The 27,054-nt window shown below is 35.1% G+C and overlaps 1 protein-coding gene across 1 annotated transcript in view; it reads right to left on the bottom strand.

Annotated features, from left to right (window-relative positions):
* Positions 1-1,077: 1,077 nt before the first annotated feature.
* LURAP1L (leucine rich adaptor protein 1 like) overlaps positions 1,078-27,054 on the bottom strand; it is a 39,896-nt gene continuing 13,919 nt past the window's right edge. Inside the window, exon 2 of the mRNA XM_037493256.2 lies at positions 1,078-1,806. Within this exon, the coding sequence (XP_037349153.1) occupies positions 1,432-1,806 (375 nt within the window). The 3' untranslated portion in view covers positions 1,078-1,431. The remainder of the gene's footprint in view (positions 1,807-27,054) is intronic.

The following is a 27,054-nucleotide window of genomic DNA, read 5'->3' on the forward strand; positions in this document are numbered from 1 at the left end:
AGAACGGAGCCAATCCCCAAATCATGATATTATTGTGATCAGGATAATATCAAGCACGCTATGAAGAAGGACTGGAGTGAAAGGTAGACTCTGTATATATATTGAATATATATATTCAATTGGAAATTTGATAATATGTCCTGGAAATAATGAAGTTGGCATATATAATAAGCATAAAAAGGAAATTTGGGGGAAACTGCTTCTTAAGGGTGGACATTTTTCAGTCCTAAATAAGAAGACTTTTTGATTTATACTATAAAGTACTTAGTGCAGAAACATATTGTTACCAAAAAAAGTTTGAAATCTCAAATTCACTCACTAGGAATCCTCAAGGTAAAATAATAAATCATAGAGGATTAGTAATATCACATCAAACTAAATGTTTACTATATGAATTATATTTTTATGCATTATTTCTGGTAACTAAGATTATACATAAAAGGAAAAAAGATATATTACACTTCTATAAATGAATAATCATTGTATTTCCCCACTCTATATTTCACCCATCCATTATTCTGTCCATCTATTTTCCATGTGTGTGTAATATATATAAATATATATGTGTATGTGTATAATCATAATTACAAAATGCTCAAAATTAAATGTTAACAATGTCTAGTCCCCCACTATCCCAAACTGGATGTTCCTATTTAAATAATTTGGTAGGTTGTTTTTGGAGTCTGGGAATGTTGTAGCCATTAATTTATTAGAATAATTTTTAAGTAACCTAGATACAAAAAATAACCTACCAGATCATACCCCCTAGGAACACTCCATTTTCAGATAGCAAGGAAAATCTTATAATCTAATCATAATTATACTTTGAAATTTATGGGGACTATATATACAAAGTTGGATTGAACAGATTGCATATAGCTGGGGCCACTACTTGTTCGTCATGTAGGAGTGTATGACTAATGGTATTGTTGACTGTGCATGAAGAAGTCATGACCAAGAAATAATGTCTAAATTTGTTCTAGTCAACCTAATAAATAAATCACCATATACCTCAATTATCTTATAGAAGATGAAACTTTTGAATGTCAAGAATACAAGTGACAAAATTAACTGTTATCAGACTTTGGTTTATTGTAAAATTTAGCAAAGTTTATCTTATAATCCCTGCCCCCTTGCTCTGAAAACAAAACCATAATTATTGCTTATTCTTTCCCCCCTACTTTATTTGTGCAATTGTAAAAGAAGGGAGAAAAATCATTGTAATAAATAAAAATAGAGATGTAAGAGAGAAAAATAAGTCAGTCCAGATGAGAAACATTAGAAGCAACAGAAATACCACCAAGCAGTTTCAAAATAAGCTTCTTTTTAGAAGGTTGTCATATAAAAAAAATCACACCAAAAATATAGCAGCGCAGAAGAAAGATAAATACAAGTTAATTGCACACCGATCCCATGCATAAAACTGGGTCATCAGCCAAAGCAGTAGTATTCAGAATTCAATTTGGGATGCTTGTGCAGTGCCTGCGAGTCCTCTATTATGGAGCTGTCACTGAACTGGTCCAAGTCTGATGGGGTCTGATGGCCTGGGACATCATCCACCAAAGTGTCCAGGTAGCTCCCCACTGAGATGCCATCGAGTCCATCACTGCCATCGTGTAGGCTGTTGTAGCTGCCCTGTAAGGAGGTGCTCTGACTCTCTAGCAAACTGCAAAGGCTGCCGCTGAGACTGCTGCCTCGGCTGGTAATGGTGGCTTTCTCTTCAATCATCCACTTGATGGATTCAATGCTCTCATTGATGACGAGTAACTGTCGCATGAGTCTGACATCTGTGGCTCTGAGGTTAACCTATGGAGAAGGGGGGTGGAAGAGAAAAGACATGCCAGTTATTCTACATCCTTGAAAGACCCAACATTCATGAAATTTCTATCTTCAGCAGTTCATAATTTTCAGTTCACAGAACAAAATAGAATTTCACTTGATGTCCGGATCTTATTAAAACTACTGACCAGTGGTAGGATAATCAAAGAACTCCCTCTCTTTTACATGTATCAGGGTCTGAAGGGGACAGTGAAAGTCCCATTACATCTCTGGCTCTATGGATGCTGCCAGGAAATGTAATATTGAATGTCAATTTTTCTGCTAAGAAGTTTACTCTTTCCCTGACAGGATGAGTAGTTTATTTATGTTTAACTGGGAGAGTATGTTGTTTTAAGAGGTAGGGAGAAGAGGAAAATGTAGAAATTGTGAATCGCCATCATCATCACCACGATTCTAACAACTCTTATTTACTGACTGCTAATGTGCTACCATATATCATTATACAAACTCAATCTCCATTATAATAGTGACCCTGGACCGCAGACATTATTATTGTTATCTCTATCTTACAGAGGAGGAAACAAATCTACAGAAAAGAGGAGTACAAAAAAGGTCTGTGTTCTTTGGGACTATAATGACATGTATAATGTGGAATAATGCTTGTGTTATTTAGGAAGTATTAAATTGCTGTAATATCCCCTGAATCCAAAAGGGTGACAATATATAGGCTGATCTACTTCACAATATGAAGTGTACAGATATTTTCTGTAAACCTACTATTTGCTTCAGATATGTCAAGTTCAACCCTAATCAAAATTGGGATATGAGATTCTGAAAAGGTTCTAGAATTCCTTTAATTGCTTTCTAACTATTTGGTCCTTATGAGTTCTAAGGTACTTTAGAGAAATGTCTTTATAGTCAGAAGATTTTCTCTGTAGGCCTACAGTTTAATGGAAACATTTGCTAAGGTTGGGAGCGGGAGATGGAAAAATTCTCCTGATTACCCCTTTTCTTGTTAGAATTGAAGAAGTGTGGCTCCTATGGATTCTAGCACTGGAAATAGGAGGCAGGGGCATGTTTGGCCACTAGAGGTCCTAGGTTCAAAATGGATTCCTGTTCTTTCAGTTGGGGTCTTTAACCCAGGATACTGGGCCTTGTTAAGTATAATGATATATAGCCCTGGATCTACTTCAGATTGTGAGTTCTGGAATTATCAGTGGCACTCTGTCTTGAATGACTCAAGTCATAATGGAGAAAGGATACTATTGTCTTCAGATGTATGCATTCATATAATAAAAATATTTCCTGGTTGGTAGTTAATCCATAACCAAAGGTGAACTTTGGATTGAGTGAATGTGATACACAAACATTAGGTGAGGTGGAATTTCTGTCAGTGGGTTCAAAGATGTAAGATTTTTTGTTTATTAAAATATAAATTAAATTTTCTTAATTTTACTAGATTATTAAATAAAGTGAGTTAAGTAACTTCTTTGTAGTCTATGAAAAAATAACCAAACAATAAATTATGTAGACAGTAATTGTGAAAATAATTCCTCTCTAAGGTGTCATGAACAGAGATGTGAACTTGGTGAGTTTTGCCATCATGCTTTTCTATTTTGCTGTCGTTTCAATTCCCTTGCTGTAACATGTTGGGAGGGAGACTTTCTGGAAGTCTTTATGTTCGAATTCATCTACACACCCCATGAGCCATTAAGATACTGTTCAAGTAATGAGTAATACAACAAATATTTACAAACGACAGAATTTGCCTAGATTTGCTGAGGAGCCCAGAAAATCAATATGAGCCAATGGCTTACAAAATTCTTTAGTTAGGCATCACTAGCTGATAAAACACTGTGCCCATATTAAGCATGGTGTCATATAAATGTGATCATTTCTTAGCAACTCCCAAAATGAGCCACATCTGCATTTGCTAGCATCCCCACCCTGTCCATGAAATAGTTCTAGCCTGTTCCCAGCTCTCAGCATTCCATGAATCTGTTCACTTGAAAAAACTTATTTTTTTCCCAAATCTTCCTTATTCTTGAAGTCCTACTTCTAGCATGCACTGCTTGCTGATTCTAGCCTCTCGTAAGGGCTACTTGACTTAACTTCTATTGTCCTTTTATATTTTATCTCCTGGTATAGCTTAATTGTTACTGTCTTATATTCTTATCTATTATTGTGTCTTTCAGTTATTTCTTCAACTAATCTGTAAGTTCCTTAAAGAAATCATGGCTTACATTTCTTTCATATCCCAAGATCTACATTGATTGTTGTTGTTGTTTTTTTTTTAGAAATAGGCATAATTTTAAAATTTGTGAAAGTTCAATACTTTTGACAATATAGTGACACACACTCATGGTAACTATGTCACTCCAGGGTTAAAACATATTTTGGTTAATTTTTTGGCAGCATTTTTTGTCTAAGTTACACAGTGGATGCATCATATGCTGATTTTTCAATTTTATTGTGCCATACAAATATGAAGAAAGCTGACTATGAAGTAACAAAAGCTTCCTTTGACCATGAAGTGATTTATTTAAATAAAAAAATTCTTTTTCTCTGGAAGGCAAACATTCACAGGCCATTGAACCACTACTGAGGAAAAAATGACGAAAGCAAGTTGAGTAGAATGTGTTGCTCTGACTGCTAATGATTACAGATTCAACCACGTCTCACTGTGTCCTCCTGGAGAGAAAGTAAACAGTGTCAAACTGTGGGAGTGCTGGGCCAGCCGGTTCACACGGATGCCTGTCCAATACTTGGAGCACTCAGAGCTCCAGGTTGCTTCATACTACTTTCTCCTAGAACGAAGGTGCAGTTACCCTGTTACAGATGAACCTTGAAAGTATGAGCAATCCACCACAGGCTAAATGACAATGTCGCTCTGTCTGCAGTTGCAGCCCCGCCTTTCCTCACTGTTGTTCATGTCTGTCCTTAAGAAGTCTGCCTATTGATGAACATAATAGCCTTGCTCAAAACTGGAAACCCGAAGATTTTTTTTTTTCCCATAGAGATCTTATATGGCCCCTTGACTTTGTTCTTAGGAGATTGAGAGTTAGGAGGGTCTCTTTTTTGGCCTGAGTTTTAGTATCTTCTCTTTGGAGAGCCCCTTCCTGAACCACTGTGATTTCCAATCCCCATACCTAGTTTTATACTACATTTATATGTTTTTTTTGTTGTTGTTCCCTTCATAATATATATGATGAGCTGAAATCAATCAGCTTATTATTTGTTCATTTAGTATTTTCGGTTTCCGCTATGAGCATGTAAGCACCAGAGTGCAGGAGATTTCGTCTGTCAAGTACTCTGTGCCCAAGATCAACAAGAGTGCTTGGCACACAGTTTGTGCTCAAGGGCTGAATGACTGCCTCAAGGTGAACCATCTGTCAGGGATGCACTTTCCTTGGGTTTGGCTATGTGGCAGTGATACGTGACTCGAGAGGAAAGAAAAAGGTAGCTCCAGGAAGTAGCATTTCACTGTTGAAGTATTTCCAGCATGCAAAACCATTCCTATTCATCCACAGGATTCAGACATGAGTAACTGGCAGAAGGTTATTTCTAGTTTAAATGTACAGATTATGAGACAGTATCTCTACAAGGAAGTGAACTTCGAGGTATGACTCACTCTCTAAACATAATTGTGTTTCTCCCAAAGTGATAACTGGTGCTAGCTCAGCAAGGTGTTCTGTAAACACTTGGTGAAATAAGTTGAACAAATAAACAAACAGGACATTTGTCCTCTTTAAAAAAGTTTGCATTCATTGATCCATAGAAATGGATGCCCTTTCTTTTACTCACCCCCTCCCTCTCTGATCATTACAATTATTACAGTGTGGTCCACGTTCATACTTAAGTTTCTCATGATACAGAATCATAGCCTAACACCCGAATGCTGAAATTGAATGTCAGCTTCAGACAAGTGATGAACTGGGTCGAAGGTAGAATTTGAGATGAGAGATCATGAAACAGCCTTAATAATGAACTTTTCTTTATCCAGACTATGATTTTAATAGTGATAGAATATAAAGTTTATGAATTAGTACACTGGAATCCAAGAAAGAATGCATTCAAATTTTCTTTTAATCAGGGAGTTACTAATCAGCTTGGCTACATTTGTTGTGTTGTATGAGGAACACAAGATGTAGTTCTGGTCTGCCACAATCACTGTCAATGTATGTGACCTTTGAGCAAAGTGGCTTGGCATACAGGATTTCAGTTTCCAAGAACAGGAAGAAAATCATAAGGTTTTATTCCAAGCTCCAGTAAGCCATAAGATTTAGTGGATGTGGTAAAGCAGTTTGTGAGCAGAGAATAATTTCTTTCCAATAGTATGAAGATTTAAAACAATTGAGGAAGCCATCTATCACTTTGTCTACTTTTTATATTGAGACTATATTATTTTTATTTATTTTTAAAGCTTTATTTATTTATACAATAACTGGGGTACAGGTCAGAGGTGCGGGAGGGTGAGAGAATTCACCAGAGACAGAGCAGGGAGCAGAACGGACAGACAGACCAAAGACACTGCTGAGGGGAGCAGCGGGCGAGATAGGAGAGGTCTGCCAAGCCATGTGGGTTTCTCCCCGGCCAGGGATCTAACCCATGCTGCAGAGGCTGCAGACAGCTTCACAGCATGGTGCTCAACCCACTGAGCCACTGGGGAATCCCTGTTATTATTTTTAAAGATTTTACTTATGCATACAAGAGCTGGGGTGCAGGCCAGAGATACAGGGGGTGAGAGGATTCACCAGAGACAGAGTGGGGAGCAGAACAATCAGATGTACAGAAATATACCGCTGAGGGGAGCAATAGGAGAGACAGTAGAGGTCTGCTGGCCCATGTGGGTCACCTCCCTGACTGGGGGTCAAACTCGTGCTGCAGTGGCTGCTGATAGCTTCATACTGCTGCATCATAATCCTTTGTGCCCCCAGGGAGGCCCCACAGAGCCTATATTTCAGATGTTATTTGATAAGAAGTTTCTGTAGATCACATCTTCCCAGAATTTCCCTCCTTTCTGACATAATCTCAGATTCTATGTCATTCCTGTGGTCATTTAACTATTAAATTGTTTCTGCTATGAGAAAATTATGTGGCTATAGAGGTGAGAAAATAGTCAACTTTGCTACTCAGTAGCCTCAGCAAAAATGCTAGTGAGTTAAAAGTCATGGCTAAAGTCAGAAGTTTAAACTCTATAAGAATTTAATTAGCTTATCAAAAACTGTAATAGTAATTTTGACTCTTGTCATTGGGTTTAAATAAAACTCCTAAGGATGTTCTCTTTCATGATAATATTATATTTACATATATAAACTCTTTCATATGTCTATATATTAACTGAAATGTGCATGGGAACTGCTGAATGATTATATCTTCCAAATAAGGACATTTTCCAATGTATTTTCTCATACTGGAAGCTTGGATAACATCATGTGCTCATATTCCTCATAAATTTCTCCTTCACTATTTTTTATTCTTTATTGGTAAGAATTGACTAGTTAGATAAAAACAGTCCTGCTCCTAGTTATACATTCCTGCTGTAAGATCTACAATATCCATGACCTAAATACCAAATGTTATAATATAAATTGGAAAGGAGCGAGACTCCTGGCAAGCCTATAGTCACGTATGTGAATAAGGAAAATAGAGTAGATTTGCCTTTTCATGTGATGCTCTAATCCCAGTTTCTAATAAGGAGAAATCAATCAGCGTTTATTTTCAAATTTGTAATTGGTAGAAGGCTTCTTTTCTAGATGTAGTAATTTCAAATGTAAATAAATTTCAAAGTGTATATGTATATATATACAATGTATATATGTATGTATGTTTTATTTTATTTTTTAAAAGATTTATTTATTTATATAAGAACCGGGGTATGTATGTTTTAAAAGAACTGTTTAAAGGTGCTTGGAATATTTCCAGCAGTTTGTCTCAATTGATTTGTGTCTTCTATTTGTATAACTCCCTCATACCCAAATTTGCTCCCTCTTCAAATTCACGACATCTTCAATTTGATGATCACAAACGATTTTCTGCCTACCCATCCTTAAAATTTCCGGCATTTTCATTAACCGATATATTTATAAAGCACTCTTCTAACTGTTTGCTCAGAGGATCCATAAGGATATTACTGTCTCTTTGTAGTCTGCAAAGACAGTGTGCATTTTCATCCCTTGTTTTTGGTATGGAATGCTTCAGGAAGAAAGCCTGTGACCCTTTATAATTTAGTGCTGCTCCACCAAAGGTTTCCTCTTCTTTCTCAGTCTAATCAAAATTTATAACAAAATTTATTTCTGATTGGGCAACAGAGGATTCCATTTTTATATCAGTCAGCTTGTCTCCCTTCATTTCTCTGGTTTATATGTGGTAGCGAACAGTAACTGAAACAGTTCACTCTTTCCCCAAAACCTTATAGAAGAATAATTTCCCCAAAGACTAAATCACATACATAGAAACACTGTCCTCAGCAGTGCTGACTGATGGATGTTGTTTTGATAAATTGGAAAGCTGCATCTGGTTTATTTGAAAGGGGCACATGTGATTTCGCAGAATCTTAAACAAAATTCCTACCCTTGGGCCTGCTCATGAGATCTGCACAATTTCTGCTGGGTAGGACTCTAATTACCAAGGAGGAGAGGAAGCTTTTCTTATTCCATGAGGCTCTAGGTGCAGTTAACACTTAGTTGTCTATGCTCTCCACTTCTTTTCTATATTCTAATATAGTAAAAAGTGTTTCCTTGAGCAAAACATAATTTTGTGCAAAACTTAATTTTGGCTAATGCAAGAGACTATATGTCATTTGAGCAGAAATTCACTTGGCATGGTTTAAGAAAAACATGGACTCCCCACATTTGTAACAGGGTAGCTCACACAGAGCAGCCAAGAAGTATTTCTATTACCTTATAGTAAAAGTTTTTTCAGTTTGTGGATTTTCTGATTTAGAACTTCAAACAGTATTTTTATTTGGAAGCTAGGATATGGTACTGAGTCCTCTGAGATATGTAGTGGGGGCGTTTATACTGAGAGGAAGGAGGATGCGGGGGTGTGTATTGTAAATGTTTAACAACTGGCTCCTTGGGAAACACATGCATGTACATGTGCATGCACACACGTATACACACACACAGTTATAATAGGAATTGGGCTGATAGAAAAGATGAGTGGCACTCATTTTACAAATAATACCTATATTACACAGTAACTTTTGTTGTAAATTCCATATAAGTAACTGATTCTCAGAGAATGTTCTAGTTCATTTTTCCTGAACTCTCATATGCCTAGTAACCTATGGCTGCAGATAATCACAATTTAACAAATAGAGTTGAACACAATCCATTAACTCTTTTCTGATTTTTTTTGGTTATTAAATTTAATATTTGATCTGCTATTAAAGTATTTTTCACCTTCGTGCAAATTTTCATGAAAAAAATCTGTTTCTGCTTTCACACCTAGTTACACAGAATTATATTGTTTGTCAGTGATAGGAGTGACTTGGCTGAATTGAATAATAGTTTTTGAATACTGAAGATTTCCCATTTTCTGTATGTTATTAGTAACATAATAGCTGTGGTCAAGACACAATTTTAAGTTTAATATGAATATGAACATTTTCTCCATCACTGTGCTAAGATAATCATGAAAATATATTCGAATTGAAATTTTTGTTGTTTTCCGTTTTCTGTGCTGTAAATATCCCCTCCTACCATTGCCATTTCAAGCTATTAGTGTAATGTCGCTCACTGAACAAAATGGGTTTGGAATAGATGGTTAGAAGTGCAGTGTTAAATAGTTTTTCACCCTATAGATAAATTATTTAAACCTCAATAGAATGATTAAAATGTCATAAAATAATAACAAAGTGATGAGTTTTGAGTGTTCTTCATTTTTTTACTAACTTTTTAATTTATGACCTACTTTAGCTTTAATAATGCCTGTGTATAAAACTCCTGAAAGTTCAACAACTGACATCCTCCAGTAGTTGGCTCTATTATATCGTTGAAGACACAGAATAAAGGCTTTACCTAATCTGCTTCAATTTGTGATAAGTAGATTTAGAGATTTTCATTTCTCACCATAGAGCTTTTATTTTCCTATACAGGATTAAAAACTCAGTGTAGTTTTATCTTTTCCACTAAGTAGAATTTGAAAAAAACTATAAGATATTTATATCAAAGTTATTAATGTTTTTATCAAAAGATTTCAAATATGGAATATATGTTCTTCCTTCCACATTATTGAGATGAAAAGTAGTAGGAAAAGGAATAGAATAACCGAAAACTCATTAAAACATTTTTATCCTGTAATTTTTGATAGTTGTATTCTAAAATATGCTGCACACTTCTCTATCTTGGTAACCAGAACCAAGTAGAATCAAGTGTTAAGGGGTCACCATTATAAACAGTATTTATAATATGAAATTATTCAGCAATGCACTTGAGAGTTGTTGAGGAAATAGGATTATAGTCTCTTTTTCCACATGGTTCCAGGGATCCCTCCTCACCCAAATACTTAATCTTCTCTTTCATTAATTTCTTGGTGGTGGTATTAAATATGTTGTCATAGTCCTAATCCTCCCTAATTCTTCCTCAATCCCCTAATTCTATTTCTAATCTGCTCTCTGTAGCCATGTGGCACTTCAATAAATTTTTCATGGCATCTTGAGTAGGGGAGAACTGAGTTGCAAGGAAACCTGATCTTTGCACCTCCTAGAAAGCAATATAAACTGGTGATTGAAGTGGCAGCCTCTGCAACAGAATCAAATACACGAGCCTTGCTCTCTAGAGCAGTGCTGCTCAACATTCAATGTGCAGGTGGTCACCTTAGAAATCTGGTTCAAAATCAGATTTTCCTCACTAGTTCTTACATTTCCAAGGAGTTCCCAGCTCATGCCAATAGAGGTAGGCAACCTTTAAAACAAAATATCTCCCAATCACCTCCTCTCCTGGTATCTACATCTTAATGTAGTTTCTCACCCGTGAGTGTGTACTGTACCAATTGACATATTTCTAAGGAATGAAATGAGCAAATATAATGGAAAAGGTTGCAAGAAGACAGTGGTTTCTGTCTTGGGTACACTCAGTTGCTCTGAGGAGAGCCGTCTGTCAGGCTGTGAACTGTGCTATTGTGAAGTGTACAGGATGAGGAATTGATATCACAGTTCCTAGTTAGCGAGGAGTCTATCTGCCAACTGCTACTGGCTACATGAGTGAGCTTGGAAGGGGATCCTTCTTGAATAGAACTTGAGATAAGTGCATCCCCAAATGTAATGTTGACTGAAGATTTGCTAAATGACCCTGAGCCAGAGACACTCAGTTAATCTGTGCCAAGACTTTGAACAGATGCTATGAGATAACACCTGTTTGTTGTTTACCTTGCTAGTGTTGAAGTGTTACCCAGCATGAATAATACACCAACACTGTTAGTATTGACCACACTTAAGAGTATTAGGACCTACAGATATTTCTTCTTGTGGCTAATTTGGGGTGATGAATGCTGAACCACTGTGTGTATGGAATGCCACCTGACTGAGACATTGCCTTATAGTTTAAAAAAAGCAAAAATGGACTAAGTTGTTAAATATTTGTTGATAGAGATGAAAATATTCAAGGAAAATCAAGGTGTTCGTTGAGGGGACCATCTGTATCTCACACAGGATATCTTTCCGTCTTTCCTAAGAGAAAGTAGCTTCTTAACCTGAAGGAGAAATGATAAATAGTATTTCTGGTAAAGCTCTAGAATTTGAAGCCCATAAAACGTACAGTATATAGTAATAATCTAACCAAAACTTAGATAGTAACATTCAGGTGTTAAGTTTAAGAGTTTATAATATACTGAGAGATTATACTGACATGATTGAATTTTTTCATCATTGATAAATTTATTGAATTGTAACCTTACTTTTCAGATTCTCCTCATTTGATTAGAAGCATTCATTTGAGTTTGGCCTCAAAAGGAAAAGGGGAAGAAGTTAGGATAGTTGTAAGAGTTGCATTTATTGAGTGCCTCCTATGAGACAGACTTTGCTTTTCACATGTTAACCCCTTTTCCTTAGAAGGGCCTTCTGTACAATGGTTCTTTATATAGGAAATGTAACTGAAACAATGATTTTGTTGCAGTCATGCATTATTACCTGATGTTGATAATTTGGTAATATTTAAGATATTTCATTGTATGATGCTGAAGATTAGGCTTCATTTTTCATATGACGCCTAAATTGTGACTACTCCCATTTGGGAAACTTTGGGTGGGTCTCTCCATATGACACCAGTCCAAACAGTGATCTCAACCCCTGAAGAGTGGCCAGTGAGAAACACCTGCCACATTGCAAACTCAATAATAATATATTTACTTTTTTGACTAGTGCTTTCTTTTGTCTCATTTTTACAAAGCAGCTCCAGCAATATTAATAAACATCTGGCCTTTTATTGAATAGCTCAATTGTACTATTACTAAAATACTAATTTATTGAATGCAAGCACACCTCATTTTACTGCAATTTTGCTTTATGGTGTTTCAGATACTATATTGTTTTTATTTTTTTATTTTTAAAGATTTATTTATTTATTTATATAAGCACTGGGTACAATCAGAAGCGCAGGAGGGTGAGAGAATTCACCAGAGCCAGAGCGGGGAACAGAACAGGCAGACTGACGAAGAAATACACTGCTGAGGGGAGCAGTGGGCGTGGCCGGAAAGGTCTATCACGCCATGTAGGACCCTCGCCCATGGTCGGACATCGAACTGGCGCTGCTGAGGCTGTGGGCAGCTTCGCAGACCAGCGCTCAACTGCTGCACCACCAGGGGAGGCCCGATACTATGTTGTTTTTAAAAAATTGAAAATTTGTGGCAAATTTTCTTCATTTGGCTAAAGGCTCAAATGATGGTGTTTTTTGGCAAGAAAATATTTTTAACTAAGGTCTGTATATTGTTCTTGAAGGAATAATGCTATTATAATATTTCAATAGACCATAGTATAGGGTAAAAATAACTTTTATATGCAGTGGGAAACCTAAAAATTAATGTGTACTTTATTGCTATGGATTGGAATGAACTTGCAATATCTCCAAAGTGATAAAACTGATAATAGTTCACATATTTTTTTAAAGATTTATTTATTTATTTATGCATACAAGAACTGAGGTACAGGCCAGAGGTGCAGGGAGTGAGAGAATTCACCAGAGGCAGAGTGGGGAGCAGAACAGGCGGACTGATTGGAATACATTGCTGAGGGGAGCAGTGGGCGAGATAGGAGAGATCTGCTGTGCAGCCTGGGTTCGCTCCCTGGCTGGGGATCAAACTCTTGCTGTGCTGCAGTGGCTGCTACCTTTACAGTGCTGTGCCTTAACCCCTTGCACCACAAGGGAGATCCCACATACTGATTTGGTATGGCATGTAGAGATCTTAGAAGTTATCAATCCTATTCTCACAAGAAAAAGTGAAAACAAACTGAAAATCAACAACTCTTCTTAAATCCATTGGACAGTTGAGATCACAGGCAAACAAATGCTCCTTGTAGACAAAGAGAGGCTACCCAGAAATATAGCTTATCAACAACAGAACCCAGAAGCAGAAGACTCCAGCTGGAGTCAATATCAGTAGGAACATTTTAAAACTGTAATTGATGGTGCTTCAGGGTGGACTAGCAGAGTTAAAAATTCCAAAAGCTGTAGTCTCAGAGAAACCCCACACTTTCATGAATTTTACCTCCAGAATCCTACCTGGGAATTTAAAATAAATATGATTAATATACTAAAGGATTTAATGAAAAAAGTGGCTAACGTGCAATAATGGATTGTTTATGCAAGAAGAGATGACTATTCCAAGAATGAATCAAAATAAATGCTATGAATAAAAAATAATATGAATGAAAAATGCTCTTGATGGCTTATCATTCGTCTGGACATAGCCAAGGAAAGAGTCAGTGAGCTTTGAGATATACATGTAAATAGTTTGACTATCTCTTCAATGAGCAGTTGAAGGATAGTGTAAGAGGCCCACTGTTAGGTAACACTCATTTCTGCAACTGGATGCTGAACCCTAATGAATAAAACACATGTTAAGCAGTCATTTCCAGGGACTTGTGGTTACTGGACCACTAGACCAGTCAAGGTCACATAATCTATATGTTATTCCCCAATTAGGGGAGCAATAATTGGCAATTTGATTTCATGCTGTTGTCAGTTGGTAATCTCTATTAGGCTAATAGGATCTATTCTGTTGGGTAAGATATGACACAGAATACTGTTAGCTGGTCTATATTGTTTATCTATTGATGTGCTTAAGTCCATGTAGAAAAAGCTCTGCTTTCACTGAATACTAGAATATCTCTTCGAAAAGGTCTATCCTCTGTTTTCTAGTACTCTGTGTCCAAAATAGTAGAAGTGAAGTTTCATATCCTGTTTGTGGTTGTGCATTAAATTGAGAATAACCTTTCATTGCTCATTGATAAGAAAATGAAATACTTTTTCTATTTCTAAAGTATATCAATAAATTATAGTTTCTTAATAAAATACTTTTCTAATTATAGAGGCTAATAAACACCTGGAAAAACTTAATATTCCCAGAATTTCAAGAAAATAAAGATAACATTATATGCTGACTACAACGGGCTTTTAGAGATTCATTTTTATATTTTTTATTGATGCATACAAGAACTGGGGTGCATGCCAGAGGTGTGGGAGGTAAGAGGATTCACAGAAACAGAGTGGGGAGCAGACAGAACAGGTGGATCTACTGAAATACACTGCTGAAGGGAGCAGTTGGCGAGACAGGAGAGATCTGCCATGCTGTGTAAGTTAGCTCCCTGGCTGGCAGAGGATCAAATTCAGGCCTCAGTGGCTGGTGATAGCTTGACAGTGCTGAGACTTCAACCCCTGAGCCACCGGGGAGGCCCAATACACTGGGCTTTTAAAGTAAAAGGAATAAAATTTCCTCACAGGCCATATTAGCTTAGAGGTATTTTTATAGATGAATCAAAGAGAATCCCTTGAGATGAATGGGTTTGGTAATTTTAGGTTATAGATAAGTAATTTTTTTTTTCCTTTTTTTCAGCATGGAGAATAAACAATTTAATTTTTTAGATTTGTATTTTCTAATAAGTGATATTAGATTACATTTCTTAGTTTTACTGATGCGATAAGCTAATGTTTCTTCCCTATATTAAGATTAGGAACATATAAAATTATGTGTTGAACTATATTAAATTATAATTCTGAAACTTTTTAATGCAACTGTTATATCCCATTCTGTGTCAGTGTAAATATAATTTGCAAGCTAATGATTAATTTTAGTGCTTCAACTAATATTAAATTAAAATTAATTATTTAATTCAAATTTGCCTTTGTCACTTCTTGTCTTCAGCTTACTAGGAAAAAGTTACCTTTATTACATAAGAGAAAATTCATACACTGAAATTTAATATTTCAAATAAGACTAAATAATTTTGTCTTTTCAGTGTGAACCAAGGTGAATAGCATAAGGAAGGAACAAATTTGCTTTTTATATACCAAGTATTATGCTGATACAGTGTTCAGTGACCTCTCTGACATGGCACATTGCCAAAGACTACATTTTTATGCTCTGTCCCTCATCTTGTAGAAATCAAACTGTTTAAATTGTTCTTTGCATACCATTTTGAAAAGTTTTGGTGTTCATTTTAAGTGAAATTAGTGATAATTGAAATAATATTGCCTAAAATATTATATTAATTTTACCAGTTTAGATTTCTCCTAGAATTTTACTCTAATTAATATGGATGATTTCACCTGGATATGGTAGTTTGTTCTCCATTGAATATGATGTAATTTGTTATGTTTATTTCTACACTGATCCATCTCCAGCAGAAATTATATACAAAGAAATTTATAACAGAGATGATTATCTATTTCTAATATATTTACATCTATGTTGCCCAGAATAGTTTAGGGAGAATGGCAAGGAAATGTGAAACTTTGGTCCAAGTGTTGATTCCATTAGTAACTTAACTGTGATTTATGACATGCCACCTAATCTCTCCATATCTCCTTTTTCATGAGAATATTGGCGATCATCTTTAAAATTCCTTCCAGCCCTAAAATGACATGATTCTCCAACTAATACATTAGCTGTTTAACAATAAAACACTGTTGGAATGACCTCAGAGTTTGACTCTGGGAAGTGGCTAGATTGGTAGAAACAATTTCCACATGAGCAAGAGGATTTTTCAAGATAATTTTTTTGTTTTCCAGGACATGAGACAATCACATTGGCAACAAAAGAATATAAGATAAATGACAAAGAAGTGCTGAGCATGAATTCCCGCTGTTAGTGGTTTTATCCCATCCATTACTCCTAGTTCCTAATGAGAATAATTGGTACACAGCAAATCAGTAACATAGATTGAATAAAGAAATGAATGAAACAGGAAAACACAGTGGTAACACAGAAGAAAATAAATATGTATCATTTTCTTTGGAAAAAGGTGACATATGTCAGTTGCTTAATGAAGAATAAGAGGAATTTGGATAGAGAAAGATGGGTGTGGGTGACCTGTGCTAAGGACACTATAATTTGAGCCTGCAATGATGAAAATAAGTAGAGGCCTAGAGAGGTAAAAATTCATATTATGCTCATAAAAGGGCAAGCTAACAAGGTAGACTAAGGATCTAGAATGTGGTGAGAGATAAAGGTAGAAAGATAATAGAGGCATACTGTGTCTGGGATGTTGAGCAATATAACTCAGAAATGCTGTGTTGGTTCATTCCATAGAGAAGATCACCATCTTGTCTTGATCAGAATGTTATCTTAAGGCAATGCCGTGGGCTGATGACTTTGGGATGCTGACTTTGAGCTGCCCTCAGGAGTGCTTTAGGGGGTTTCATTAGCATCTCAGGCTTGTTCTTTAGTGTCAAAATAGTGCTGATTGCAATAACAAAGAATATTAAAGAATAAATGACTTTTTTTTTTTTTTTTAGGGGCGTTGTACAAGGACTGCCACTTATCACAGTAACATTGTCATGTATGCCTCCTTCTGGAAAGGATCACTCTTTCCGAACTGATTTTGCTAAACTGTAAGTAATCTGTTTTGTTCTCCTGAAACCAAAGTGATAAATTCACTCTTAAATGGAATCAGGTTGAGAATTCAGAGTCCATTGGTATATGTAAAGTGAAGTAAGACTGTTTCTATTTTGCAATGAGAAGCAAAGTTGGGAATGATATGCTTTTCAAATATGTGACATAGAAAGACCCAGAGAGGACCTCTCTGGTGGCGCAAGGGGTTAAGCACTGCGCTATGAAGCAATCCGCAGCCTCTGCAATACGAGTTCCATCCCAGGCCGGCCAGGGAGCAACCCACATGGCACAGAAGACCTCTCTTGTCTTGCCCGCCACTCCCCTCAGCAGTGTATTTCTGTCAGTCTGCCTGTTCTGTTCCCCATTCTGTCTCTGGTGAGTCCACTTACCCCCTGCATCTCTGGCCTCTACCCCAGCTCTTGTACACATAAATAAATAAATCTTAAAAAAAAAAAAAGACCCAGAGGTCTAGACTTCAAATTCTTACTCTACTCTTCTGTTTCCTTCCCATAAACCCATGCTTATTGTTCTTAGAATTCTAGTGTGAAATATGTATTTCCTCTTGGGTTTTGACTTATTCTATTTGAGGACTGACTTAAATTCTCTAAAATCTCTTTATGTTGATGGACAAAATACAAGTTTTGTTTTTTTTTTCAATTAAGTGGATAAAATTTTATTTTTCATGGACAGAAAAGGAGGGTTTTTTTTTACATTTTTTTCAAATGTAATGATATTAGTTCCTAACTTCATTTATACTTTATGTAAATGCGCCCACTTAAAATATTCTTGAAATCAAGATTTTCTTTTTAAATTGCATCCCTATAGCAGTATGATGAAGTTAATGAAGTAAACATTTCTTAAGGTGATAAGTGATTTGAGAATCCTATAGTTCCCTATAGAAAATAAAGTCAGGTACTCCATTCGAAGGAACAAAGAAATAGATTAATATGATATACACTTAGTAACTTCTAATTTACTTCACTATGAGCAAGTTTCTTATCAGCTTTAGCCATCCTTAATATGCTTAACCATCTTTAAAATAACATCCTTATGTTACTTCAGAGAGATGCATCTAGACTCAATTAGTTGTAGCTTGTAGAGTGGTTAGATGTTCTTGGATGAAAGGTGCTATGTGGAATTGCAATATGATTATTATAATTAGATCACATTCTCAGCTTATGCAACTCACTGGGAAAGTATTTTAATACCAAGGATCAAAATTTGATCCATATCATTATGTAAAAGCCCTGAATATATTTAGTTGCTTTTATATTTTAAGTATCACAATTAACTTTATGCCTAGTCAAAATTACAGTGAGAGGTATCAGTTTCTGTTTGAGCTTGTCAAGAGAGACTACTCTACAGACACTATTTCTTTTTTACTAGATAATTATAAAGATATGAGTTCGGATGATCTTAACAGACTCAGTCATAAAATTACTACCTTACAAAGTTTATGTAAGTACTTTCTCTAAAGTCAACTAAGGAATAATAGGCTTTTTAAAATTTTATTTTTGTTTTTTCCCCTTTGAATGAGTGTATTTGGAATTTCTGTCCTATATCCTGTGAAATTCCAAATGCATACAGTATAGGAAAATGGTATCCAATACAGATTGGTACTCTAGAATAAATGTGGGTTTCAATCTTGCAAGATCAGGATAAAATGCAATTCTCTTTGATTTTGTTCAGTGGGATATGTTACTCAATATTATCTTAACACCAATTTTCTAATCCATTAAATGGTGTATATTCTTTGATTTGTAGATTAGCATAGCTGGAGGAACTGTGTGAAACTATGTATACATGTAGCACAGAGGCTATATCAATGATGCACAAGAAAATTTAGTTCCCTTATCAAGTTTATAGCAGCATATGCCTAATTCAGAAAGGAAGAAAAGATCTCAAATGAAAAACAATTTTATATCTCTAGGAACCACCGAGGTATTACAAATACCTAACAGTTACATATATATTAAAAAAGATAGCTGGGAATAAATATACTTAACTGATTTCTATTCACATCTTCTCGTATTCCCTAACATCTGAAAATTACTGCTAGCAGATTAAGTGTTGTGCAAATAGCTGTTCTCTTGCAGCAAAAATTAGCATAAATTCAATGTTAATTCATCACTTCTGACTTTGAAGGACCACAAATGAGGGTGATAAAAGCAGATGCCTGGCATATGGCAACAGATGGGTCACCATATTTAAAAACAACTACTGGGAATAGGATGGTTCACTTTTCTTAATTATTATCACAGAGGTGAAAAGGATGGATAAGGAAATAATCAAGGCCATGCAGACTTAATTGGGTCCGATTTTTTATAGTTTTTAAGTGTCTTAATAAAATACGGCATTTGTATTTTGCTAGCATGCTTCATGTCATAGTATTACACGTAGCTATGTAGAAAATTCTGTATTAGTGTCAAGCAAATATAGATAAGACCTATAATAACTACTGGCACAATATGCTTGCCAGTGGCAAGAATTATTAGAGCAGATGGCACTTGATGAATTCATCAGGACATGTCCAGACACCCAGCTTCATCATAATACGAAGTTTTTTTATTTTTGTTCAGATAACACCTTATCCTAGCATTATAAAGAAAATGTAATCTATGAAAATTATAATTTTATATTATAAATTAACAGGCTTTTTACTCTAAATTAGAAATTAGAAGAATGCTTATGATATAGCTTTGTGTCAAAACCATAAAATACTACAGCTATACCCTGAGATGGAATGCTTAATCAGCTAGCACGTAAATTACTGTTAACTTTTAAGAAATATTCCATTATCCATGTAGAGTTGGTTCCATTAATATAATTTATAAATGCAAATGATAGAAAAAGTATATTCACATATTATATGAAATAATAGTTGGATTTTAGTATATGGAACTGTTTGCCATATAATCAGTTAAAATGATATGAAATCACATATATTCTTGGGTGTGAACTTTCTAAAAAAGTCTTCATTTAAGTGGATTTCATCTATCTGAAGGAAAATACATAATTCCTATTCAAATAAGATCTTTAAATTTTTTTCAAATGAATATTTAAAGAAAATATATAAATCCTATTAAAATAAAATCCTCGAAACTTACCATAAATTATTGTACAGAAGACAGTTATAACCATAGAGTTCAGACTTTCACTCAAACTTACTGGAATTTAGGATTATTTTCTTTTAATTAAAGTAGTAAAAAAAAATGACCAACAAAATCCACTTTCCCTTCCCCACTACCTCCCACTACCTATCTCCTGATTCAGAAATGTAATTTTTGCAATCAGCTAAATCTTGGCATTGTTCCCTCATAACACTTAGTGTGTGCTGCTTTTATAAAGTAATCAGAAGAAATGTGATGTGAGCATGATTCCCACTGCCACTCTTCAGTAAAGCATTAGCATCTTTTTAGGCAGGTTTTGCAATTATCCAAATTCACTGCTCAAGAAGTAGGGTAAGGAAACAGTTGGAGATGGTGTATTGAACCGTGGGAAGTAAATATAGTTTGCCTAAGTAAAGCCCTCTTGCTGATGGCAGAAATAAGAAAAGTGCTGATAGCAGTGCATCTTAAAGATAGTGGAAGTTTTCATTGTTGATAATGTATTTGCTGTTTTGATTTTTTTCTTGCTGGTTTTGTAATCCCACCCAGAAATTTTTAACTCAAGTTAACTTAGTGTAGCAAAGACTTCCAACAATTATAACATCATAAATAATAGCTATCCTTTAATAACAACTAATTCCAGGCATGATGACATGTGCTTTATATACACTTTAAACCTCATCTTCATAAAGCTCTAAATAGTAAGCATTATTACCTTCACCCTGAAACTCAGGAGAGGATCTCACTTGCCTGTATCACACAATGAGAGTATGATCCAGTTGGATTAGAACTAGATCTACCTAGATCTAAAGCCCACGTGCTTTCCTGTTGTTTCCTTTGCCCTATGCAAGAATTCACAAACCATAGCATTTATCCATCACTTTAAAAATACAATTAAAATATTCAGTCTTATTAAAAAAGAAATACACTAAATTCAGAATTGGGGAATCATGTTACAAAGGAATGACATATATATTCCTCTAACCTACAAATTATTAACAAATGATCTGAAATGTTACACCATCACAAAAAAAAATACAAGAAGAAAGTTCGCTATTGAAAATGGATTTTTTTCAGGCAATACAAATTAGGTTTAGGAAAATCACATAGGCAAATGTTTTTGGTTTTGTTTTGTTTTTAATTTAAATACTTCATTTTATGTAATTCTTACATATTTTTTCATCTTTGCACAATGTATGCATTTTCATTTTGGTTATATTCCCCGTACAATTGCACCACCCCCTTATTTTGACTCTAGTCCTTCCTTTCGCTGCCCCTCTGTTAAGCTGAAAAGTAGGCTCTATAAAAAGTAAGATGTGAAATATGTATTATAACTTCAGCAATGCAAACATTACAGAAGAAAATTATTTGAATAAAATACAAAAATGTTACAGTAATGACCTCAGAGTAATTAGTCATAGCTTTTTGTGCCCGCACTGTATTTCATGTACTTTCTAAAATCTCAGGAGTGTATAGTACATTTTAATCAGAAAAATCCCTTAATTATAAAATCAGTTAAAATAGTAACAGAATTACATAAATACATAATCATAAGTAAATGTCATTTGGATGATTAAGCCACACTTTAATTTTTTTGTTTTGAAAACTTCCACATACTAATAAAAGCAACTTACAGTAATTTATTGAGGGCATATTGTGTAATCGTAAAATCTGTGTTTCACAGCAGAACTATATCTGATATGGAGAAAACAAACATTTTTGAAATATTTATATCTTGAACAAGTATAATCTCTCTTTCCTTGTTCCAAAAATACTTTTGTCACTTTTTAATTTTATTACATACTTTCATGCCTTAGTAATCAACTGTGTGCTTTCTTGTTTATGAGTATTTCCAAAGTACAGCATACTTTAAGGATCCCATAATATAAAACACATGGAAATTGTTTAGTTTTCAAGAAAAGAATTGTAAGTAAAAAAATAGAGTATGCATGCAAAAATATAACACAGCTTCATTACATAACGACCCTAAAATAACAGCTAAAATTAGTCCTCATTGCAAATCAAACCATATTCAAGCTTCTAAACTTAGTAAACTCTACTAATTAGAATTATTTTGCTCTTTCAATCTTATTTTCATTAACTACAATATAATTTCCCATCTACCTCAATTATTCTATTTTCTTAGGCAATCAATCACCGCATATAGCACTCCCTTATTTACTGAAGCTATCACCTCTATCAGTTGGCTTCGTCTCCAGTCACATCTTTGAAGGTCATGTTTTAGATAATTTTATTATTTTATTGCTCTTAATACTAAGCTCGTGCCCTATGCTAAATTCTATAGATAAAATAAATTGGGCAGGAACTATGGGACAACTATAGTATAGAGGGATATATAAAAAAGTGAAAAATAAAGCACACAAAAATGCAATGTCAGTGATATGACTTGTAGTTAGAGTTCACAATATGAGACATGATATGACTTGTAGTTAAGAGTTAACTATATGAAGGGATGGAAGAGAAGAAGATTCCAGGCCAAAGGAATGACGTGTACAAATATGAGAACTCAAATGGCACAAATGTGGCACATTTAAAGAATTGAGATGGGGGTGGGTTATACATTAAAATATAAATAACTAGCTCTATATAAACGATGAACACAGCACTAAGTGGTTATTTATGTTTCCAGTAAATACTAAATCTTATTACTGATCATGGACCTTATGGATTTGGCCAAAATATTCACTGTCATGGAGGTTAAATATTACTACTGTTTTGGGCCTCCCCGGTGGCGCAGTGGTTGAGCGCTGGGTTGCGAAGCTGCCCGCGGCCTCTGCAGTGCCGGTTTGATCCCCGGCTGCTCCCCGGCCACCAGAGGAGGGTCCCACATGGCGCGCAGACCTCTCCTGCCGCCCACTGCTCCCCTCAGCATTGTACTTCGATCCTTCTGCCTGCTCTGCTCCCTGCTCTGGCTCTGGTGAATTCTCTCACCCTCCCATGCTTCTGACTGTACCCAGTGCATGCATAAACAAAACAAACAAATAAATAAAACATGCCTCTATTAAAAAAAAATCAACTTAAAAAAAAATATTACTACTGTTTTAATAGTAACTCTGTCTGACTTGCATGTAAATAACCTGAAATCCTTAATTTGTATTCCTTCTGGGGCTTATACATGACTGGTATATAACTGCCTTAAGATATGTGTTGTATTTGCTTGATGTCTATTATAAAAAACATTTCTAGAAACAGAGATGAGGAACAATGTCCACAGTGAATATTTATATAGTTAAATGGTGTGCAGTTGAGAGTTTCCATCTGTCTTCAAGGTCCAACAAGGAGTGAAGACTTGGAAATATGTATGTTTATTAAAGATATGCATCATCAGTGTTTAATTGGAACAACCAAGATTATTTGGCAGGGGCACAATTAATTTCATGTGTTATGTCAAGAGATAGCAAATAGATTATTTTTAGACTCATTTCCAAGTGTGTGAATCAATCTGACATTCTTAGTATATACTTAATTTATTTTATTTGTTCCTGGAAAAGTTAATGCACTTGAGCACCAAATTCTGCTTTTTTTTTTAAACATTGGGTTTTTTTCATGTAAAACATAAATTTTTCAGGTTATTGAATTCTATTGGCAAAATCAATAAATCAATCCAATGTTATAAAAGAAAATAAAAGTATACTTCTCCTGAAAGAGAACAATTTGGGTGCAATTCAACAGGACAAATCTTAAGACTGAAAGCAAGCAAAAATAACCCAACACAATGTAAAATTACTGATCGTTCCCAGTAATGACATTTGGATTTCTGGAATTAAAATAGAAATGGGAATGTATTTCCTCTCTACTGGTCACTCCATAACACCTTGAACAACCAGTCTGGAAAGTAGGAAACTTGGCTTTGTTTTTATCTAATGTAAATCATTCTCCTGTCTCCATTTCCAACTCAGTAATATGAACATTTGATAGGGCTCTGAGGAGACTTAATTAATGGTTAGTGGGTTTGGATAAACCAGTTTATAGACTCTAACAATAATCATTTCAACCCACTTGCTTGCTAATGCCAAGTAAGGTAAGATGGTACTACTGTGATTATTTAAATAGCTCCAACAGAGAAAGTAGCATCTATTTGTAAGTTCAGGCTTGTTATTTATTTATTGCTGCTAGTGACCACATTCTGAAATCATTTCATTTATTAATAAAATCAAAATATTTGGGCAGTTCCATTTTGCCCTTCAAAGCATGTTGATTTTCCATGACCAGTATCAAGTAAAATTATGGTTCACTGAAAAAAATTGAAAAGATTGCTTTGTAGCATGATTGGAAGAAATAGTGCTTCAAGAAGCTTTTTCCTTGTGTCTTTCTAACTGCCCTTTAAAGTTATAGTACACATTAATATAATATGTGACAACCATTAAGAGTCTCTCAAAATTGTTGATCTTATCATGTGTGAATCTATATATGGTTTCAACTTCAGCAGAGTGGAAGCAGTCAATTGCTTCATTAAGTGTCCCATCTCCTATGAGTTAGTCTCTTTTAATCCTCTTATAATGTAAATTGTAACATGGTTGGAAAGGAGAGCAGTTAAAAGTACTACAATTGAGTAACTGAACAATTTCAGAAAACTCGCAGTGGTACATTCAAGATGTTCATTAGTCTTAACTCCACAAGGTCATGGGCAACAAATATGTAAACTAATAAAAAATCAACTTGCTATTTTGTTAAGCTTGTGGTTAAGTGATAAACCAAAAAAAAAAAATCATAGCAATAACAAAATAGTTTCACTTTAAGCATATGGGTGGGGAGAATCCAGATTTAATTTTCCTATGGTAGCAGATTATCTTAAGAAGGATGTGTGTTAGTTAGATATTGTGTAATTTACATAAATTCCAGGCCACTGAAGGATGATGACTGGCGAGAGAGGGACTGGACAGAGTGGGGAACATTTCAAGATCTGTATCTAAAATCCTCATTTAAAGTTTGTCCCTATTAAAACAATAAGTAATCTGGGGTCATCATTGTGTGCCATTGATGTCTACCAAAATAATCCTTGTCATTTTCTAGTTCATCTTCCTGCACTGACAAAAATGCTTATGTAGAAAAGAACATGAATTTCTTAGTTATTCTGACTTTCTTCCCACATATTCGTTCTGGCATTTCCAAAGTAATTTTTAAAAATTTCCAAACAAGGGCTAATTGGAACAAGTATTACATTACAAGTCAAACATGGAAACATATTTTTCAAATGAAGTCATAAACTCAAAGTAAGGAAGCAAAATGTGAAAGTTAAATTATATTTTATTTCATCAAGGTTGTTAGGGCCACAATTGCTAGAAAACTCTGAACATAGATTAAAAGAGCAAGTAGATATTTTTCAAGAGTTAATTAAACATAGGAGTTTTATAATTAAATGTAATTCCCCAATGGAGCTTGGCTCTTTAAAAATAAATTTAATATAGAATATGTTGATAGGGATAATGTAGCTTGAGTCATTACTTTCATGACCAAGTAACTATAATATTAGGCAGAAGGTTATTATTAATAATCACATTTATTGGCAATTGCTATATTCTAGCTAATGCATGCTGTAAGCTTTGTGTTGAAACATCTTCAATGATTGTTGCATTTATTGTGTTATGACTGTACCTCACAGCCCCAGGGCAGAGGAAGAAGACAGCATATGTGAAAATGCTCTCTAAGCTGTGATGGACAATACAAAATAATGAGTCAAAGGAGAAATCTTTTTTTAGAAAAAAACACCAAAAAATTATTTCCTTATCCTGTGTCCTTTTCTTTCTTTTTCCTTACTCAATAAAACTGGCTTTCTAATCCTTGCTCCATAAAGCTTGAATAGTAGAAGGAAATAGTGTTCTTATGCTATCCAACATTTAAAGTATATTTAAATATATTTTAAATATATATTTGGACTATGGTCCAAAGCCTTTCATTTACTGTTACATAATTTCATATGGATCAGAAATTCTGGATGAAAACATGATTTTGTGAGAGGAAAATTTCTGGCAGTTAAGTCAACAGGAAAGTGAGAAATTGAGCATGTGTTCTTCTACCTGCCCCCACCATGCTTTGGGCAGACCCACTAACCGACTGACTGCTTGCCTCAGTGACATTTTGACTGATGTGAGGTAGACACCTGCACTGCTGTTGAAAAAAAAAAAAATGTTCTTAGAGGGAGCTTCCCCGGTGGCGCAGCAGGTTGAGCACAGCACTGGGAAGCTGTCCTCGGCCTCTGTGGCACCGGTTCGATTCCCCCTGGCCCAGGGAGATACCCACATGGCGCAACAGACCTCTCCTGTCTCGCCCACTACTCCCCTCAGCTGTGTGTTTCAGTCCTTCTGCCTGTTCTGCTCCCTGCTCTGTCTCTGGTGGATTCTCTCACCCTCCCGTGCCTCTGGCCTGTACCCCAGTGCTTGTATAAATAAATAAATCTTAAAAAAAAAAAAAAGAAAAATGTTCTTAGAAAAGGTCTGTCCTCAGGAGGAATATGTGATGTCAGTCTTTGATTATGATTTGAAGGTATATATAAGGACGCTATTTATGTTTCATAGCAGTTCTTGTTTTTGAGAAATGTTCACTGAAATTTTTAGGGGCAAAGTAATGGCATGCCTGCAACTTTTTAAGTTAAAAATGTTTAGGAGTGGGGTGTGTGTGTGTGTGTGTGTGTAGGGGAGAGTGGAGATAAAATGGAGAGAATAAAAAGGCAAATGCAACATGGTAATGTGTGGGAAGCTGGGAGCAGAGTATTAGATAAAGCCTAGTATTATATTAAATTAAGTATTTTTTAAATGCCTGCTACATATTTGGAATCTTTCCAATTGTGGATGATATAAATAAGAAAGACTAAGATTGAAAGCAGCAAGGACCTATGTTATGTAGGCTCTTGGAAGGCAGTAAAATTAATGCCTTTGAGAAAGGCATTTCTTTAAAAAGTTCACATAGACAAAAAAAAAAAAATCCTGAAGGAGATCCACACAATTGCTGTTTTGCCAGCAATACTAGCACATTTTATGGTAGCCACATTTTATGTTTTGAATCTAGCTCCAAATTATAGACAACAGCATGGGGTGCTTTCTTGACATTCCTTAATTCCAGAATCTTGTAAGAAAACTCAAAAAACTTGTCTTCCTCA

The sequence above is a fragment of the Talpa occidentalis genome, unplaced genomic scaffold, assembly GCF_014898055.3.
Source record: "Talpa occidentalis isolate TD23 unplaced genomic scaffold, MPIMG_talOcc4v2.1 talOcc4.7, whole genome shotgun sequence".
Lineage (NCBI taxonomy): Eukaryota > Metazoa > Chordata > Mammalia > Eulipotyphla > Talpidae > Talpa > Talpa occidentalis.